Source organism: Crotalus tigris, unplaced genomic scaffold (genome assembly GCF_016545835.1).
Source record: "Crotalus tigris isolate CLP2741 ecotype Arizona unplaced genomic scaffold, ASM1654583v1 scf7180000024369.3102671, whole genome shotgun sequence".
Lineage (NCBI taxonomy): Eukaryota > Metazoa > Chordata > Lepidosauria > Squamata > Viperidae > Crotalus > Crotalus tigris.
This window is the reverse complement of record NW_024100539.1, coordinates 1-21,141: the sequence shown is the minus strand read 5'-3', so window position 1 is coordinate 21,141 and position 21,141 is coordinate 1. Positions and strand designations below refer to the sequence as shown.

Sequence of the window (21,141 nt, the reverse complement as noted above, 5' to 3'; positions counted from 1 at the left end):
GCTATTAATAATGTTCCATGTAAACAGCTTTCTGATATGGATATTTCTTTTAGTTCAGAATTCCCCAACCTTTCCAGGTTGGCAGCAGGAGGGAGGGAGGAAAGAGGGGATGGTTTTGTGGGAGGGGCAGGCGCATGTGTGCGTGTGTGCATGTGTTGTTACATATTTTATGTTATATGTTATGAATATATCACAAATATGATATAAGTTATGAACATAGGGGGCCTGTAATATAACCATAGCTAGGCTTTTCATGAATTCACTGGGTAACTCACGCTGCTGGAACATGTGTATTACTAATAAGGAAAGATTCTGAGTGTGTGTACGCATGCTTTATTGTTGGTGATACCAGGTAGAACATTAGTGGACATAAAGAGTGCAGTAGATTGCACTTTTCATGGAGTCTTGGAACAGAAAGCAAAAATGTAAAGTTCCTGACATGACTGGGGCAAGATGTACCATACACATGGATTCTGAGTAAACTAGTTGGGTATAAAGAGAAGACTGGAATGAACCCACAGCCCAAAGTTTGAGATTACTCTTGTTGGAGCAGGAGATGCTCTAAGTCTGCTTTCCAGCCCACTCTAACACAGCTTGATCACCTGTGTTGAGAGTTTATGTGAGTATTGTGTAAATGCGTAGCTTAGTTGAGCAGCAATACTTACAGCAACTTGAGTAGCCTTGTTGGGCACAGTTATCTGAGTAGCCTTGTTGAACATAGTAACCTGAATAGCCTTGTTGGGCATAACTTATCATAGTAAGATAACTTTGAAATTAGACAAGTATATGTACAAATATAAAGGAACTAATTAAGTTTAATTGCACACTTGTCTTGCCTTTTGTCCGAATAATACAAGAATAACTTGTATTGGAAAGTTACAATACAAGTAACTTTGGAAAACTTCACTTTGAGTGGCTTGAACTCAATTTTATGACAGCGTGCTAGCACCCATGATGTCTGCGGTGATGCTCGCACAAGTGGGGTCGCAAGCATCTGCAATGAGGCTTGTGTGAGTGGGACCGCACACACTGGCAGGTCACTTACACCGCCCAGTTCATTCATGATTTAGCATATTGATGTTCATGATTATTTTAATTGAAACATTTTTTCATTAGGCAGCTGACTACTTAACTTGACTCTGAATAAATTAGGATAATTAGGCATTATATAAATATATATTATTAAACTTGGAAGTTCTCAAATTTAATAGTCATAAAAACATTAACAAAATACTACAGGTGCATATGGTATGTGTCTTCTTTACTGGCTACTGTTAAAATAGTACTATATGCAGATTATAATTTCAAAAAATGAGTTGCGAATTTTTATTTCGCTACTAATTTTTCTTGCTTTTATAGCTCTAGAATACAGGGAGCCAAAAGAAAAGGGTTGTGCTACATCATCACAAAGATTCTCACTTGCCACACACTCCATTTTCACTCTATCGTATTTTGGGCTTACGTACGTCATTTTGCAGTTTGCCCACTTTCAGAGAATGTAAGATCTTGGGATCATCCTGGACGCTCAAGGCTCCAATAAGCTTCCCCTTGCCCTTTTCGTAGTCTTTCTTGTACTCAACCTACAGGGGAATATTGGAATAAAATATTTTTACAGGCTACAAACTTTGCATGCAGATTGAAAGCTAAGTGTTATTACTCTGTGCTGTACTTACATCGCTCGCAATTTTTTGTTTTGCTTTAGCAGCCAGAATCGGGATAGCATCCATTTTGATATCAAACTTCTTTGCTTTCGATTGATCCCAGTCATACTTGTACCAATTCTAACCAAGAGAGAAGAAGAAAATAAAGTGGGTCAACCTGAACTAGGAATCAGGAGAATAAGCCTCAAAAGACATACACTGGTAGTAGAAGATGCCTTTATCTATAACCATACCTCAGGTTGATTGACAACATGAAAGTATTCTTCAAGTTAAGAGCAAACATTTCTAACCAACTGAAATATACATTTTAATGTTTCTCTATGCTACCATAAAGTACTATTAAAAATATTATCACTTTTTAAAATTTGAAACTTGTTAAAAAGCCTCTTATGAGATGAACAATGTACAATATGCAAATATGTGATATAACTAATCTATCCTCTTCAGTACTTAAAGGCAGAATGCATTCACCTAGTCAAATTCTTTATCGTCATCTGATCCTTGCCTGGATACCAAACTGTGATGTATCACATAATTGGAGGTATGTCTGCTCAATCGCACACCCTCCCATAATATTTTCAACAACAGCTTTTAGCTCTACTTTTCCAGGTTGTGTTAAGTTATGCAGAACTTGATTAGCCTCTTTCCCTACCATTCCTGCTACCTTTTTCCTGACCTTCTAGTCTTTTCTAAATATTTGTTGTTTTGTTTTCTTTCTCACCCTTCTTCTTGTGTCATAATTTTGACATGCTTCATTCTTTCTCCCCAAGAATCAATATGTTTTGAACACCTTTCACTTTTGTTCTAAAATTAAGTTAATTCTCTTTTTCATTTTAATGCCCTTGCTCGTACTGACTATGGATTATGAAAGATACCCCGGGGTCTTCAGAAGGCATCCATCTAGTCTTACACCCTGCTTATCTGCTTGACATCACACTACTATGTGTTTGATTCATGCCCTATTATCCTAGTAGTAATAGCAATATTTAATATTTTATGTAATTAAGTCAAAACTATCATATGCAAGTCTTATACGTACATCACTGATGTTGTAAGCATTGACTCTGGACTGAAGAAACAAAGGAGCATCTGCAGGTATGGAACATCTGAACTTTTCAGCCTCATGTTTGGCTTTGTAATTCATCTGAAATATAGAATGAACACATAGTGGTATATAAATAACTAACACACACTGCTCTTCACTATGGGATGAATTCCTCCTCCTAGAGACCAACTATGGCTACAGACTTTTTTCTAACCCCGCTAACTGAAAGGCAGAACGAGTTAACGAGGATTTAAAGAGCAACTGTGTGGGGACTGCTACAAAAAAATTCATGCAAACACACTGTTCATAAGACAGGTATTATAATTTATCAACATCGTGCCACACATATATCTAGTGTCAGCAGCATACTTCCACTACGATAGTATCCGCACAACAGAGGAAAAGAGTTTCATGGCACCATCAAATGAAGAACGTCTTTGACTTTCAGTGGGCCAGCAATCAAAAATGATCACTTTCATTTCGTAAAATCTGAATCTAGTTAAGCATCAACCAGCAGTTCCTGACAACTCCTAGCAATCACTTAACATTTTTGCAATGTTAAGTACCTGCAAGTCCCAACTAATGCTGTGCTGTTTGTCAGACAACTTAGCAGAAAATAAAGACCATGCAAAGCCTTACGTCACTCAGCTGCTTGGTATTAATCTGTGCTTGTCGCAAAACCAGAGAATCCGGCACTGAAGTAAACTTGATCTGGTCAGGATGCTTTTTGTAGGCAGACTAGGGAGAAAATATTTTTTAAAATTCAGTGGCAATTAGTTTTTGGTAGACATCAAGTTTATGCTTTTATCATTCATGATACATTTTATGACGATCCTTTGTGTTATCATCGTTCATGCCTCCATTCAGTAAAAGTACAGTTGGAGAAGGCAGCATTTATTTTGACAGTATTTGCCTATGATGTTTGAATTCAGTTCTTGTACCACCAACAATCTTTCAGATATTTTTGGATCATGTAATATCTTTTATTTTATTTCTTGGTTTAAGAATTTTATGAAATAATATACCACTGAGACGCTTTTCTTTTTCAGTTCTGAAGCACGTAAAAAATATGACCTCACTAGGACCATGACTTACATCTTTGCACACGTCCAGCTTCTTTATGGCTTCATATTCTTGAGTTATGGTTTGAGGGAAATAGCATTTAGCCTTTTCGTCTTCATAATCTGCTTTATAGTTTTTCTAGAGAAAACACCAGAGTTCAGTAAGCACCATGAACTGAACAAGAAAGGGGGGGAAAGAGGAAAATAGGTACCATTCATACTCACATCGCTCTTCATGGCTCCAACTTTCCTGCAATGGGCTTCATAGGGGTCCTCAAAGGTGCCTATGTACCGGCCCAAGACATTGGTTATGTAAGGCTCTTTGTATTTCAGCTGTGGAGCGACATAGTCACATGTTATAGCAAGGCAAGCAAGACTATGTATGGAGCAGAAGCAAAGGAGAAATCTCCACCACACTTACCCCACTGAAGTTCTTAAGAGTGTTGTCGACCTGGTACTGTGGAGTCTCACAATAGTTAATGCTTACTCCTTTCGCTTTTTCATATGCTTCCTTATATAATCTCTGCAAGAGTGGAAAAGTAGAAGTAATCATGCAACAGGGATTTAGAAAATATTTCTTATATGCATGATGTTGACTCCCATTTAGAAAGTTTTGCTGTTGAACTGTGGGTAATCCTGAGAAATAATATATTCATTTGAAATTAAATACAGAGCCAAGATTGTAATATTAAAAAAAAAAGTGTTTAGGACTTGTTATTTCATACTCCATTGTCTCCTTGCTTGTAAGCTCCTGGAACCCAAGATAAATGTTATATGCCTCCCACACTTCCTGTTTTCACAATTTTATTCATAGGGGTTACTTACATCATTTTGCAGCTTGCCTACTTTCAGTGAGTGCATGATCCTAGGATCATCCTTAACGCTCAAGGCTCCAACAAGCCTCCCTTTGCTCATTTCATAGCCCTTCTTGTACTCAACCTACATGGGAAAAGAGAATAACATAGTTTCATATGCTATAAATTTGTATAAAAATGGAAAGCCAAGAATTGCCTTTTTTTTATTCTGTGTAACACTTACATCACTCGCAATTTTTTGTTTCGCTTTGGCAGCCAGAATTGGGATGGCATCCACTTTGATATCAAACTTCTTTGCTTTGGATTGATCCCAGTCATACTTGTACCAGTTCTAACCAAATGAGCATGATAAGAAAACATAAGGAAAGTGTGACATGAAGAATCAATGCAGCCAGTTACTGTAGGAAATATATAAAATCACAACAACCTGGCATATTCAAATCATTAACAACTCGATGCGTTGAAATCTGTGCAGCTTTGAAAAACTGGTTTATAACATGTATAACTATATAAGTTATATATATATATATATATATATATATATATATATATATATATATATATATATATATATATATATATAATTACATTAAAAATTGAAGAATAGCGATTCCTGGGTACATACATTTCAGTAAAAAAGGAAAGCGATCACCAGGAAGTAAAACACCAAGGTTTTAATAAATAAAATCAAGCTTTCGATGGCTAACATCTGCCATCATCGTCAGGATACAAGCCAGTCAGTGAGGAAACCTGCTTATAAGCATAGCCACACCTAAACTCTACGCATGGACCTTGTAACAGGTCCAAGCCAACTAATCCTTACTTTACTTACAGCCTTCAGTGATTCTTTCTTTTAGCTCTTACTTACATCCACCTAGCTTTCAATGGCTAGCACCTGCCATCATTGTCAGAATACAAGCTAGCTAGTGAGGAAACCTGCTTATAAGCATAGCCACGCCTAAACTCTACGCATGGACCTTGTAACAGGTCCAGGCCGACTAATCCTTGCTTCACTTACAGCCTTCAGTGATTCTTTCTTATAGCTCTTACTTACATCCACACAACCACCCACTTCCTCCCTCCCTTTAGTTCCTGAGTCATATAGGCAATGTGTGTTTCTCAAAATTGAAGGGTCCTCTGCACTATTGAATTGATTCTTCTTTCTGTGTTCCTTGGGACGTTTCTCTCCTCCACTCCTCCGACACGCATCGCACTCATTTGCATTCTTCAATCCTGTCACTCCTTCAATCCCCCCACAATCCTTGCCACCAATCTCATCCACAATTTTATTTCCCCCCACTGTTCCCAGCATATCGCATCCTCCATGCTCCTCCTTCATGCCACCTGGTGCGACTCTCAATCCGGTTGCCTCTCTTTCAGTCTTCTGTAACGCCGCTCTCCGGGAGCACGTGACCACCCCCATAATGGGGCGGCTGTAAGTATTGATCTTCTGTACATCCATTGAAGGCATGTCTCTGTCTCGGTGGCTCTGATCAGTGTGGCCGCCTAGCAAAGGTGTTATTCTGCCATCGCTCATGGTAGGTGTTGCCTTTTTTGAATTCCTATCCATTTCCAAGGCGCCAGCGACCACAGTCAATTCGGTGTGCGTGGATCTGCAATTTACGGAGGAGGAGGAGTATCAGGGTAGGCTGGCATTTCTTGATGTCTTAGTCCAACGCCAGCCAGATGGGACCTTAACCACCCGGGTCTATCGCAAACCCACGCACACCGATAGAATTTTGCACTACAACAGCAATCACCCGGTGGCCCACAAAGTCAGCTGCATTAGAACCCTCTTCAAGAGGGTGGACTCCCACTGCAGTACAGCCGAAGCTAGGATGGAGGAAAGAAAACATCTCCTCCGTCTCTGTAGGTACAATGGGTACCCCATGAAATTCATCAGACGCCACAGTACTCTGTCCAAACCATCCCCAAATCCATCAAGTGGGATGGCACCATCATAGACAACTCGTATTACCCTCCCTTACATTAGCAACGTCTCGGAAGCCACCACTAGACTATTGGCACCCTATGGTGTAAGGGTTGCACATAGACCTGACCGGACGTTGCGTTCCTGCATTATGAGACCACAGGACCCACTCCCCATAGTTGAGAGATCTGGAGTCATTTACAGGATTAACTGTAATGACTGTCCAGGCAATTATGTGGGAGAAACTTCCAAAAGGGTCGGAACAAGAATGCAGGAACACAAGCTGGCAATAAGAAGAGGTGAGCAGTACTCCCAAATACTGACTCACATGGAGGAGTTTGGTCATAAATTTAATTTTGACGACGTAAGGGTGGTTGCCAGTGACACCTCCAAGAGTGGTAGGTTACTCAAAGAAGCCTGGTTCTCAGACAGCATGTCAATCAATCGACATGTGGACCTACGCTCGGCATATCAGACCATGAAGGCATGGGAAATGCGTAGACGACCTGGGAAAAAACATCTGAGTAACAAAAACTCTGGGTGTCCATTAGATGAAACTGGCAACAAAGAAGAGAGACATCTACAATCTAGACCCCCTTTAGTTAACGATTCGTGTGTACATCCGCCGTCAATTAAGAAATTTGTTGATATTAGTAGCCCATCCTCAGATGCCCCAGACACCTCCTTGCACTGTACCCAATACTCAAGAATAAGAACAACAAGTGTCCCAATCAACACAAAACAAATTCACTACCCCAGTGACTATATCGGCTCCATTGTCCCCAATGGTGCCCCCGCTACAACGCATCTGGTCGCTGGCGCCTTGGAAATGGATAGGAATTCAAAAAAGGCAACACCTACCATGAGCGATGGCAGAATAACACCTTTGCTAGGCGGCCACACTGATCAGAGCCACCGAGACAGAGACATGCCTTCAATGGATGTACAGAAGATCAATACTTACAGCCGCCCCATTATGGGGGTGGTCACGCGCTCCCGGAGAGCGGCGTTACAGAAGACTGAAAGAGAGGCAACCGGATTGAGAGTCGCACCAGGTGGCATGAAGGAGGAGCATGGAGGATGCGATATGCTGGGAACAGTGGGGGGAAATAAAATTGTGGATGAGATTGGTGGCAAGGATTGTGGGGGGATTGAAGGAGTGACAGGATTGAAGAATGCAAATGAGTGCGATGCGTGCCGGAGGAGTGGAGGAGAGAAACGTCCCAAGGAACACAGAAAGAAGAATCAATTCAATAGTGCAGAGGACCCTTTAATTTTGAGAAACACACATTGCCTATATGACTCAGGAACTAAAGGGAGGGAGGAAGTGGGTGGTTGTGTGGATGTAAGTAAGAGCTATAAGAAAGAATCACTGAAGGCTGTAAGTGAAGCAAGGATTAGTCGGCCTGGACCTGTTACAAGGTCCATGCGTAGAGTTTAGGCGTGGCTATGCTTATAAGCAGGTTTCCTCACTAGCTAGCTTGTATTCTGACAATGATGGCAGGTGCTAGCCATTGAAAGCTAGGTGGATGTAAGTAAGAGCTAAAAGAAAGAATCACTGAAGGCTGTAAGTAAAGTAAGGATTAGTTGGCTTGGACCTGTTACAAGGTCCATGCGTAGAGTTTAGGTGTGGCTATGCTTATAAGCAGGTTTCCTCACTGACTGGCTTGTATCCTGACGATGATGGCAGATGTTAGCCATCGAAAGCTTGATTTTATTTATTAAAACCTTGGTGTTTTACTTCCTGGTGATCGCTTTCCTTTTTTACTGATATATATATATATATATATATATATATATATATATATATATATATATATATATATATATATATAAAAAAAACCTTTAAGAATAAGAAATACTGGATTCATCTCTGTGTTGATTTCATGAAATGACTAGATCCTTCTTGGTTTTTTAGAGATCATATATTAATTCAGTGGTAGTTGCAGGGCTTTTTTTGTCATAGAACGCCCAGAATGGAGTTCTGGCACCTTTTTGGGATGGAACCTTGTAGGGTAGGCAAGGCGGGTTGTATAATGTGTGTGAGTTCCGGCATCTTTTTTTTTTTTTTTTTTACAAAAAAAGCACCAGGTAGTTGTATCCAAAATTTGATTCCATTAACAGTGTTGAGTTATCCACACACTGTTCCTCTTGTTTGTTATCTATTGATACACATTTCTCTTTATCTCTCTCTTTTCTTTGCTTCATGCTATACTATTTCCTTTCTTTATCTCTACTGAATCTTTTGTTTCTGTCATTCCACCTTTCAGTCACTTTCCCATCCAGCCTTTTCTTAACCAGCATGCCTCCATTTCTTTTGCCTGCTTCTCTCTCTCTCCCATTAAGTTATTTAATTTTTCCCTTTTAGGGATTTCTTCTTTTCCTCATTATCTTATAATAATTCTCCCTAAGATGCTATCTAGATACAAGGTCTCTAGTGCAAATAAGTCAAAGATATTGTCCAGGTATGCCACTTTCCTTCCTTAGGGGACTTTTCATGGTAAATAAAAAAAGAAACAAGCAGTGGGATTAGGAAGGGGAAACTACAACAATGATAAATAGAAGATGAAAACCTCTGCTCATCTATTGAATTCTGTAAATATGGGAGTGTAGCTACACCATAGTAACCACATCTGGAAGTACCCATTGTTACTTCCTATTGCTTTCAATTTTTAAAAAGTTATTTCTAAATAAACACTAGATTTGTGTCTTTCCCTTTCTCCCATGCTTTTGGGCTTTATTTGTTTACATTTGCCTCTTTTAGAATGTAGCTAGTCTAAACCATCAATCAATCAATCAATCAATCAATCAATCTGTCTGTCTGTTTGTCTGTCTCTATCTCTACTTCTATCTCTGTCTCTACTTCTATTTCTATTTCTATCAACTATCTATCTATCTATCTCTATCACTACTTCTATCTCTATTATCTATCTATCTATCATCTATTGGCTTTTACATCACTGATGTTATAGTCATTAACATAGTAGCAATACTATTATTAATTATAAAATTAAACACAAGAACAGTTGTCCATAATACATACATCACTGATATTATAAGCATTGACTCTGGATTGGAGAAGCAATGGAGTATCTGGAGGTATGGAACATCTGGATTTTTCTGCCTCATGTTTGGCTTTGTAATTCATCTGAAATGCAGAATAAGCAATGCCATAAAATGGGATAACATGGAAAAACTTGAATTACAACACTACCATTCATTGCTAACAATAGATCTGAACAAGACAACGGATTCAAACGTTTCAATTCAAATATTTCAAAAGCAAACCATAGTTAGCCATTTGTTTCAACAACATGAATGTGCATCTTTAGAATGGATCAGTATAAATCATCTGGAATAACATATGTCTTTCATCCAGACAAAACAGTTTGCTTGCTTTCCTATGATGCAACTTCCTCAATAAGAATGTTAAAAGATTGATAAAACTTTCAGGGTATAGAGCAATTTAGGATGGTATTTGGACATGCTATCATTAAGATATGAGACAGTTTGGTGCAATGGTTAAGGCATCAGAGTAGAAAGCAGGAGATTGTGAGTTCTAATCCTGCCTTAGACTCAAAGCCAGCTATGACTATGAGCCAGTCACTCTCTTTCTCTCAACCTTAAGAAGGAGATAGGCACAAATTACTTCCGAAAATATTGCCAAGAAAACTGTAGGAATTAGTCCAAGCAATCACCAGGATTCAAAAAAATCTGATTCAAAGGCATAACAATAACCATCCAATCATTAAGACTGTTTGCTGGAATCGAGCGCATGACACACATACCCCTTACTTTGATATCTTATCTGTGTGAGATTTAGCTTACTGTTCTGTTAATAGAAATCGTATATGCAGATACAATGGGAGGAAGCCAATTTTATTCCCCTAGTAGTCTCATCACTCCTTCTCAAAATCAGATGTTGTCGGTGTACAGAGGAGAAGGAAGAAAAAGAAATTCCTTCTTACTGCTAGAAGTCTGGCTCCACCTTTCAGTTTACTATAATTGGTAAACATAGTAATACAATGTCAGTAAAAGTAGGCTTTTGTGCTTTAAGCTTTCTTTTTTTTTACTATAGGACTTAAGACATGAAACTAAACATGTAGAGCCGAGGTGGCACAGCAGTTAGAGTGCAGTACTGCAGGCCACTTTAGCTGACTGTGTTCAGCAGGTCAGCGGTTCAAATCTCACCGGCTCAAGGTTGACTCAGCCTTCCATTCTTCCGGGGTAGGTAAAATGAGGACCCAGATTGTTGGGGGCAATGTAAATATATATATATACATTGCTTACTGGTGTACACCGCTTAGAGAGTGCTTGCACTTAAAGCCATATATAAGTCTCATAAATAAATAAACCACCATATTGAAAAATATGCCTGGATAAGTGGAGAGTGAGATTCTTCCTGGACCTAACTCCATCAATTTCTTCCTATATACTTCTCCACAATATCAGATTCCTAAAATGACGCAGTCCCAAAACCTCTGTTGGAAACTAACTGTTGCTTATTCAATAGGCAATAATCTACTATATAATGCAGGGGTCCTCAACCTTGGCAACTTTAAGACTTGTGGACTTCAACTCCCAGAATTCCTCAGCCAGCAAAGCTGGCTGAGGAATTCTGAGACTTGAAGTCCACAAGTCTTAAAGATGCTAAGGTTGAGGACCCCTGATATAATGCTTCAATAAACAGAATATATACGTTTCTTGGTCAACCATGAGTTGTTCATTTGCCCTTTCATTGTTAAATATGCAGCATTATGACTGGAAACATTTTATCACACAAAGCTTCATGAAGTATAAAGTCAGACAGGAACTCATTCTTTAACTTGCAGGTCACTTACATCGCTTAACTGTTTGGTATTAATCTGTGCTTGTACCAAAACAGGGGAATCCGCCGCCTGAGTGAACTTAATCTGATCTGGAGGTTTCTTATAGACAACCTGGGTGAAGTGAAAGCAAAGCATAATGAACATTTAGGCTGCAGTACTGTGGTCTTCATGGTATGTTTTGTATCTGGAATGATAGCAGATTTTAATACAATATATCTGTTGCATCTAGAATACGTTCTCTCAACACGCATTAAGATTAATCAAGGGAAGAAATAACAGTGGGAGGGAATCAGTGCTCTTTGTCTTGGGACCACTTCTGAATCCGTTTCATTGTCCAGGCAGATAACGACTGCCAAACCAGAAGCTAGCCAGAGGTTTGCTAGCCAGATGTTTATAATTCTGGCATAACAAGATATGTCATGTACAAATGCCCCACTTCTAGCTATAGTTAAGGCATCTTACCTTTTTTGCAAACTCAGCCATGGCTTTTGGCAGTGGCTTGCTCTCCAAGCTTGTTTCAATTTAGTTTCTGAACGTTTTGTTACCAGGCTAGAGATCATCATCAACCATGGCTTATTTTGCAGGGTACAATAAGCTCTACCATGGTAAGGCTAAGGCTATTGTGCAAATAGCAATATGCTACACATATAGTAGCATGAGCTAAATCGAAATGTATTGCAAGTCACCCTCAACTTACAACAGTTCATTCAGTGACTGTTCAAAGTTACAGTGGCACTGAAAGAAAGTGACTTAGGACCACTTGCCACACTTACGACCTTTGTAGCATCCCTATGATCATGTGATCAAAATTCAAATCCTTGGCAACTGGTTGTTCATATTTATGACAGTTCCTGTGTCACTTTTTGCAACCTTCTGACAAGCAAAATCAATGGGGAAGCCAGATTCACTTAACAAATGTTGCAATAAAGGTCGTAAAATAGGGGAAAACCCACTTAACAAATGTCTCACTTAACAACAGAAATGTTGGGCTCAGTTGTAGTCCTAAGTCAAGGACTACCTGTATTTTCTGCAATTCTGAAAGCTTTCAGCCTATTATAGTCATGGAAAGATCAAAATATATGAGACGCTCAATTAAGGAGATGTTGAATAACTGTGACTTATTTACTATTCAGTATGTGAACTATTCTTGATCCAGCCCTTACAGATTGTCACTTAAGTGCGTTTGTGAGTGAGTGCGCACAGTATTAAAGATGATTATTTCCATCACCATGTCCAATTCTACAGCAAGTAAATTGAATTTATATAAGGTTTTGCTTGAGAAATTATGCATGTGATCCAAATACATGTTAACCACTAGATGTCATGAGCTTCCTATAAATTAATATGATGATGTAAGATGTTAGAATGATACCACTTGAGGACAAACTACACATTATATGCAAATGAACTTTTTTTTTTAATTAATACAAAGCAACCTCTGCAGGTTGCAGTTTTTAGCTAAGACCAAGTAGATAGCATAGGCTATAAAGAGTTCGATTCAATGTTTTTTTTTCTCATTTCTCTCCTTTATTCAAAATCCCAATTCTTCAGTATGCCTGTTGGAATAATGGGACTCAGTGATGTGATCCTAAGTCAACATAGACCAAGTCTCTTAAATAGAAAGCAGAATAAATATTTCAATAGAAGATAGCTTTTTTCCACTTCTGTGAAATATTAAAAAAAACATGATTCAACCAGTAGTCAGATTTACAGTAAGGGGTCCCTGGTGCTCTCTGAGCTTGCTTGTTTTCTGACAGACCTTTCATTACCCAAACTAGGTAACATCATCAGTGCTAGCCCTGATGATGTTACCTAGTTTGGATAATGAAATGTCTTCCAGAAAACAAGCAAGCTCAGAGAGCGCCAGGGACCCCTCATTTCAACCCTGAGCTACAAATAGTTGGATTTATGTCTGTGTTTTCTTATGCGGGTGCAGTATTTGTCTATCTTCAAAACTCATTTTATCATTTGGCCATTCAAATTGCTTTAAACAAGTTTCAAAAGGCACGCTTTCCTCCCCCCTCCCCCACATCTGAGGTTCTGAGCCGTACACAAATACAAGATTTCACGGCAGCTCTTACGTCTTTGCACTTGTCCAGCTTCTTCTGGACTTCATATTCTGGAGTCAAAGTCTGGGGGAAGTAGCAGTTAGCCTTTTCCTCTTCGTAGTCGGCTTTGTAGTTTTTCTAGAGAAACAATAAGGGATCAGTAACCGTAACAAATCAGCGAAGCCGGATTGGGGAGCTAGAACTCATACTCACGTCGCTCGTCATAGCGCCAACCTTCATGCAATGTATCTGATAGGGGTCCTCATGGGTGCCTATGTACCGGCCCAAGACGTTGGCTATGTAAGGCTCTTTGTATTTGACCTGGAAAAGAATGCCAGCAGTTTTTTATAAGAAACTGCACAACTTTCTCTGGAACACGTTAAAGAACTATTTCTATCACACTTACATCACTAAAGTCTTTCAGGACATTGTCGATTTTGTACTTTGGAGTCTCACAGTAGTTTATACTTTTCGCTTTGGCTTTCTCGTAGGCTTCCTTATATAATCTCTGCCAGAAAAAAAAGAAAAAAGAATATAAAGTATTACAGAAGTATTAGTGTAAGGGGAACCCAGAAAAAAAACTCTTCTGCTGATTATGATGCCATCAAACCTGTGCTGTCTTCAAAAATGAAGCAAGCTGGTCTAGAATGCAAATCTTTATTGTTCATTATTTATCTTATCCAAGTTATGAACACTGTGAAAGCAAAGCCTTTCTGGATCAAATGTGAAAAAAGGAACATTCTACTCAAAGGATGTTTTATAGTCTACACTGATCTAACCAATTTGCTGATTAAATTTTGCATTCTCATAACAAGACAAGAAGTTACCCAACAAACCTATTACAGTAATAAAGAAGCCTAATTTTAAATAACAAATAATGATGAATTGTTGAAACTCTGTTTTATCAAATCCATCCCTGGAAAACAAATTGCATACTTACATCATTTACATTATTTGCAACAGCTTTTAGATGCCTGAGCATTGGATTCTCAGTTGCTGGAAGTACATTATAATCTGCTGAACCTTTGGCTTTTTCATAATCTTCCTTGTATTTCACCTAGAAGAATTAAGGGAAAAGATTTTAATGCGTTTTCCAATTTTACAATATGATTTTGTAACCTTTTTATTTGGGCTTTTCGCTCAAAGATTTTTTTAAAAAAAAAACATTGGAAACATTCATATACTATTCTAAATCAAACACATTTGAGGCTCTTAAGAGATGCCATCTCGTCAATTAGGAAAACAGGTTCAACTGGAAAATGCTATTTGTACCTCATACTTGGCAATTGTTCCATAGTCAAAAAAAAGGCCATTGCTGATAAGCTGATGAAATATAACTGGAATGTATTGTGCTTTCGAGGGTTATAGCAAGTACCTTTTTTGTTAGCAAAATACCTTTTCGACTTCTATTATCTCTTCTGCTAAACTTGTATTACTAAATCTGAGAAAGATAGTAATGCACTCAAAAATGAAGTGAAGGACATTCCATTCTCATAGATCCAAGTCTATTTGTTAGCAGTGTTACACTATTGGGGGACATGCACAGACACGCGCGCGCACACACACACACACACACACACACACACCCCAGCAGAAAAAAGGAAGATAATTTTCATCATTTCCCATATGGCCTAGAAAAGTAGGGTTGTCACTAAAGTGGAAAACAGAAATAAATGAAAGTTCTCTCTTCCACCAACAAAAGTTTCCATTGGATCACCAACATAAGGAACAAAGGAATTCAGTTTTTGCAGAACTCCTTTGTTAAGTTAAAATTTTCTTGAACAATGTCAAAACCTAACAGATGCATCCAAGTCTGACTTAATGGTGCTACACATTAAACTTTCTTTGACCACCATAACGAGATGAGGCTGCACAATATATGTGGAATACCAGCTGTATAAATGAGCGGGTCAAAAAGAGTACAATTCCAGCTGTGACTATATGAACAAAGAACCATGTGTTAATGTACATGTGTTAATGTCACAAGCACACACAGGGGCTTTGTTCAGTGCCATCTTCACTTCTTGACCCCTCCGGCATTGCTATCCATGATACATTTTCAATTTAGACAGAAATGCCTTCCTTCCAACTCAACTCATATGAGATGACTAAAAGCTTTGAACAAGCCCTATTTTGGATGGGATTTTCTTTGCATGTAAAATGAAATGATCAGAAGATTCCAAGCACATTATGAGTCGCAGCATCGCCTGGTCTCTCCAATGGGTTCAATTTAAACACATAGCTATAGCTAGACATATTCCCATACCTTACTGGCAGCAACTCCAGCATGCTTATTAACTGCATACTCTGGTGTTTCTGTCTGCATGAAGTAGATTTGGTCTTTCTTAGATTCCCAGTCTTCCTGATATTTTCTCTGCAAACAGCAGAAAGTGCAAGAATGTACAGCTCAAAATTGGAATTTTATTAGAAAGGCAAGCAGTCACTATAAAATAGGGGAATAGAGAAAGGGAGAAAAAAGCAAACACAAAATGGCATTTTGATATTCCTTCTTACTGTGCTCAAGTTGTCAGAGTTCATTTTGGCAACTGCAACATCATAGCATGGTGTTTGGCTCCATTTGCCCTTCTTCTTTTTATAGTCTTCGTGATAGTTGTGCTATAACAAACAAGATATAAATATTGGACTTTAGATAAACTACTTAAGAAAAAGAAATATATTAAAATAGATTTGCTTTCCAGCTGAAAGTAAACTATTGCAGTTTAGTTTTTAGACTCTTCTAGTTTAACAATGTTTGAATAAAAATTAATTGCTCTATAACTTTCAAAAACATTCTCAGAAGAATAGAATAGAATAGAATAGAATAGAATAGAATAGAATAGAATAGAATAGAATAGAATAGAATAGAATAACTTTATTTCACCAAGTGTGATTAGACACAAAAGGAATTTGTCTCCAGAGCAGAAGCTCTCAGTGTATCCATTATGGAAAATCTTCCCAGAAAAATCAATCTGGTGCCTATCTCCTACCTGCTTTCTGATGTCAAATATAACTAATGCGGGGAAAAAAGGTCACATAGCATTCCATTAAAAATATAGCACTGAATTTAGTAGGTTTAAATTTATGATTGGGTAATACATTATGAATACATTAATAATGAATAAAATCTAAATATATCTAAATATCAGGTTTATGAGTCATACTTCATGGATCTCATTGTGTTAAATGCCTATTTCTCACCCGTCAATTTTTTTTTTTTTAAAAAAAAATCTTTATCAGGCATTATTTTACATGGAATGAGAAAAGGTTTATCTAAAATTAGAAAGGGGGATTTATTTCAGCCTCACCAAAACAAAGTGTCTTTAAAGGCTCTTTCTATAAATGAATTACTCTAGTTAAAACACAAACAAAAATTAGTTACACAAAATGTGCCAGGAAAAATTTCAACAATTAAAAGTACAAGAAATGCCTTCACCATACCTAGCCCAAAGTATAAAGGCCACCCTCCCCCCCCCCAGAAAACCAAGGATGTTGTCCTATTAAACAAATCTAAGATAAGGTATACACAAATGATAACTTGCTAAACTGATTCTATATATGTAAATTTCCACATGAAGAAAAATATGGAAGAAACAATGCTTAAAGCATTGGAGCAGCTGCCATCTTAGAATGGATGGGAAACAAGAATTAAGAATGCCGAACCTCAAGCGACTCATTGAAAGCACCTTTTAGCAAGATCCATAGCTAAATTTTGGGAAGTTCTTTCTTCATAAGCAAAAATGAACTTCTGAACTTACACGATACATTGCAACAGGTGACAAAAGTATTCAACTCTCTGCTGTCCATTGCTCCGATGCTAACCCCTTTACCTCTGTTCTCAACCACTAGAAAGGTGGAGCTGTGAAGTAGTTGCCAGCGACAGTAGGCTAAAAACACCATTCTTGGCTTTCCACAGTAGAAAGACCTCTTGAACAGCCTGTGGAATCCGGGGCAGCCTCATACTTGGTATTATCTGGGCTACATAGATGTTCTAATAAATGATCCAATATACTGTAGGTCAGCCCCAATAGATAGATCAGACCAGCAAATCAACTCCACAGGAAGGAATTGGCATCTCAATACTCTAACTGAGATTGGCTATAATAACAGGGTCTTGCAAGTCTGATTGTGATCTTCCTCCTCCTCCTTCACCACCACCACCACCACCACCACCACCACCACCACCACCACCAGTGAATTAGGGAGTTATCTCCTTGAACTTCATCCAAACGTTATTTTGCTTTTCTGGACTTAAAAAAAAAATCATCTCTTCTTGCTTCTGTAACATTTCCTGCATTTTCCATTAAGGTCAACTTCCTTACTCCACACAACACAGTAAAATCTCAGCTTTGGCCATCCAGCCAATTCTAACATAAATTTATAAATCACCACAAGACTGCAAGGTTGTAGGCAGGATTGCCTCTTTTTGTAAAGTTTACACACACATCCTTAGGTTCTTCACTGGGGCCTTTATGAGAGATTCCTGCCACACTTATATTTCAGTGGTGGGTCTCAAATCATAGAACAGCTTCCGGTTGAATTTAGGTCGGGTCAATTTATTTCTTTGTTGTTGGTTTGTTAAATGTATATGACGCCCATCTCCACGAAAAGGCCACTGGGTCCGTGTTATGATTTAAGAGCAGGCTTTAAAATAACTCTAAATTGGATTCTATTGTATTCAGAAAATTAAAAGTTACCTAGAGATGGAAAGGAAGTGAGCAAAATATGAAATTATCAGTTAATCAATAATAAGCAATGGATTGGTTGGCTGATTTTCTTTATGCTAACTCAGGTGGAAAGATAGAATGGGAAAGAGAAGCATTATTGTGAAATGGTTGGGATAGCAAGGTGCAAGATTCACCTGTAAAGGGCACTGGTATTTTCCCCCTCCTTGTAAGATATTTTAGAGATCCCTGATGACTGTCCTGCTCTCAGCTCAGGTGAACGTATTATAATGAATTCTGTCACAAAATACTCACATCACTGAGCTGTCGAGTAACTTTCTTGGCAAGCTCCACATCAAGTGGGTCAGGCACAGAAGTGTATTTCGATTTCTGCTCAGCGTGTCCTTTTTTGTAAACAATCTGAAATCATCAGGAAAAAGAGGCCTGGTTATTTAAACAGGCATATCTATTCTTGCAATCTGTCTCAATAGGAGTTAATTTTCATGGAAGCAAAATATACCTCTGTTAATTTAGCATAGTTATTTTAGGATTTTATGCCAGGAATAAAACAAGGTAATCAGAGGAAGCAATTGTTTCGTTTGCTTGGCTTTAGGCATGCTAGGTGGTAAAATTTGCTCTTTACCACAACAAAGTAGCCATCTTTATAGAAGTTAATAAATTAAGAGCTAGTGTGGAAAGTTTCTACTGCACCATTTATTTTAATGCGCCCTTTATTTTAATGGCTCTGGTGTTGGTTGGATTAGAGAATAATACTTTCCCAAATTGGAACATTATTGCCTTCATTCCTTTGAATCAGACTCAGTTCTTAATAACTATAATCTTTTAGTTTTCTTGGCAGCATGGAGAAATGACTTGCTACTGTCTTCATTCCAGTTTTTTTCGACTTTTGTCTAACCTACAGTTCAAGTCCTAACCCAGATCCAACTCTGCTAGGCTTTTGAGATCACCCAATGTCAACTAGGTGCTGCCACAGATTTCTTCTCCATCACCTTCAATGCACCATCCATCCCATTCCAGTGCCTCTTCTATAGGCTAAAACATATAAGGAACGGTTGCTGGAATTGGGTATGTCTAGTTTATTGAAGAGAAGGACGAGGGGGGACATGATAGCAGTATTCCAATATCTCAGGGGCTGCCATAAAGAAGAGGGAATTAAGCTATTTTCCAAAGCACCTGAAGGCAGGACAAGAAACAACGGGTGGAAACTAATCCAGGAGAGAAGCAACCTAGAACTAAGGAGAAACTTCCTGACAGTGAGAACAATTAATCAGTGGAACAGCCTGCTCCAACACTGGAAGTTTTTAAGAAGAGACTGGACAGCCATTTGTCCGAAATGATGTAGGGTTTCCTGCCTGAGCAGGGGGTTGGACTAGATGACCTCCAAGGTCCCTTCCAACTTTACTATTATTAATATTATTATCGATCATCGCACAGTCAGCCAGATGTTCAGACTGGATTTGGCATTTTGTCTACCTATCGAGTCCTTACCCAGGACCTGGGATAGGCAGATGTGGATGTTTGATGGTATTACAGATATCGTTGCAGGATGGAAGCAGTTCCTAGTAAGGCCGCCTTTTGCAATTGATTAATAGCGAATTTGTCAATGCCAATGGTGTTCAAGTGGTGTTCCAGTTGTTTTGGGATTGCACCCAAGGAGCCTCTGACTATTGGTACTACCCTTGCTTGCTTTTGCTACAGTCTTTCTATTTCTATTTGTAGGTCTTTGTATTGTGTTATCTTCTCCAGTTCTTGCTCTTCTATTCTGCTATCTCCAGGCACTGCCACGTCCACTATCCAGACTTTTTTGTCTTTCTTATCAACAATTGTTAAGTCTGGTGTGTTATGTTGCAGGTGCTTGTCTGTTTGAATTCTGAAGTCCCAGAGCAGTTTAATTTTATCATTTTCTATGACTTTCTCCTATTTTATGATCCACGTCCCGTTTTTTTTTTATTATATATTATATTTTATTATTATTATTATAATTAGTTATTATCAATGCATCGCTCAGTCAGCCTCCAGATGTTCAGACTGGATTTGGCATTTTTGGTCTACCTATCGAGTCCTTACCCAGGACCCTGGCTAAGGCACAAGAGCATAATGTTTGATGGATTATACGGTATTCGATCGTTACGCAGGATGTGAAGCATTCCTAATAAGGCCGCCTTTTGCAATTGACTAATAGCAATTTGTCAATGCCAATTGTGTTCAAGTGGTGCTCCAGTTGTTTTGGGATTGCACCCAAGGAGCCTATGACTATTGGTACTACCCTTGCTTGCTTTTGCCACAGTCTTTCTATTTCTATTGGTAGGTCTTTGTATTTTGTTATCTTCTCCAGTTCTTTCTCGTCTATTCTGCTGTCTCCAGGCACTGCCACGTCCACTATCCAGACTTTTTTGTCCTTCTTATCGACAATTGTTAAGTCTGGGGTGTTATGTTGCAGGTGCTTGTCTGTTTGAATTCTGAAGTCCCAGAGCAGTTTAATTTTATCATTTTCTATGACTTTCTCTATTTTAATGATCCCACCAGTTGTTGCTTACAGGCAAATGATATTTTTTGCAGATCTTTCAATGCACCATTGTTGCTACTTTGTCATGCCACTGCTTGTACTCCGTCTGTGCATCTTTGCGCAACATGCTTACCAAGTGCTCCACGTTTCTTCAGCTTCTTTGCATAGGCGGCACTTTTACTGTCTTGTTCTGTCCCCTCTCAATTTGACTTTGTATGCATTTGTCCTTAAGGCTTGGTCTTGTGCAGCCAGAATTAGTCCCTCGATCTCTTTCTTCAATTTTCCTGCTCTTAGCCATTGCCAGGTTTTATTATTATCTGCTTTCCCAGCTATTTTTTTCATGTATTGCCCATGTAGTGCTTTGTCTTCCCATGCCTCTATTCTGTTCTTCATTTGGTCTTTCTTGTAGGCCAGTTTGGTCTCTCCAGTGGTTAGTAAGCCTTCCTGATATACTAATTTCAGTGCATCTTCATCATTGTTCTTCAGATATTCTTCCAAAGCCCTTTTTTCTTCTTCAACATCTGATGTACTTGTAGCATTCCACGCCCATCTATTTGCCTTGGT

The 21,141-nt window shown here is 38.6% G+C and overlaps 1 protein-coding gene across 42 annotated transcripts in view; it reads right to left on the bottom strand.

The window, feature by feature from the left end:
• The window catches only part of NEB (nebulin), a 206,821-nt gene extending 188,335 nt beyond the window's left edge, over window positions 1-18,486 (bottom strand). For all 42 annotated transcript variants that reach the window (XM_039327850.1, XM_039327855.1, XM_039327865.1 and 39 more), the window contains exons 1-18: window positions 18,366-18,486; window positions 15,904-16,005; window positions 15,656-15,763; window positions 14,330-14,446; window positions 13,796-13,897; window positions 13,603-13,710; window positions 13,423-13,527; window positions 11,354-11,452; window positions 9,556-9,660; window positions 4,806-4,913; window positions 4,593-4,706; window positions 4,189-4,290; window positions 3,993-4,100; window positions 3,802-3,906; window positions 3,346-3,444; window positions 2,701-2,805; window positions 1,674-1,781; window positions 1,467-1,580 (exon numbers count right to left, since the gene is read on the bottom strand). In XM_039327850.1, coding sequence (XP_039183784.1) covers window positions 1,467-1,580; window positions 1,674-1,781; window positions 2,701-2,805; window positions 3,346-3,444; window positions 3,802-3,906; window positions 3,993-4,100; window positions 4,189-4,290; window positions 4,593-4,706; window positions 4,806-4,913; window positions 9,556-9,660; window positions 11,354-11,452; window positions 13,423-13,527; window positions 13,603-13,710; window positions 13,796-13,897; window positions 14,330-14,446; window positions 15,656-15,763; window positions 15,904-15,927 — 1,731 coding nt within the window. In that variant the 5' untranslated portion in view covers window positions 15,928-16,005; window positions 18,366-18,486. The remainder of the gene's footprint in view (window positions 1-1,466; window positions 1,581-1,673; window positions 1,782-2,700; window positions 2,806-3,345; window positions 3,445-3,801; window positions 3,907-3,992; window positions 4,101-4,188; window positions 4,291-4,592; window positions 4,707-4,805; window positions 4,914-9,555; window positions 9,661-11,353; window positions 11,453-13,422; window positions 13,528-13,602; window positions 13,711-13,795; window positions 13,898-14,329; window positions 14,447-15,655; window positions 15,764-15,903; window positions 16,006-18,365) is intronic.
• Between the last annotated feature and the right edge of the window lie 2,655 nt (window positions 18,487-21,141).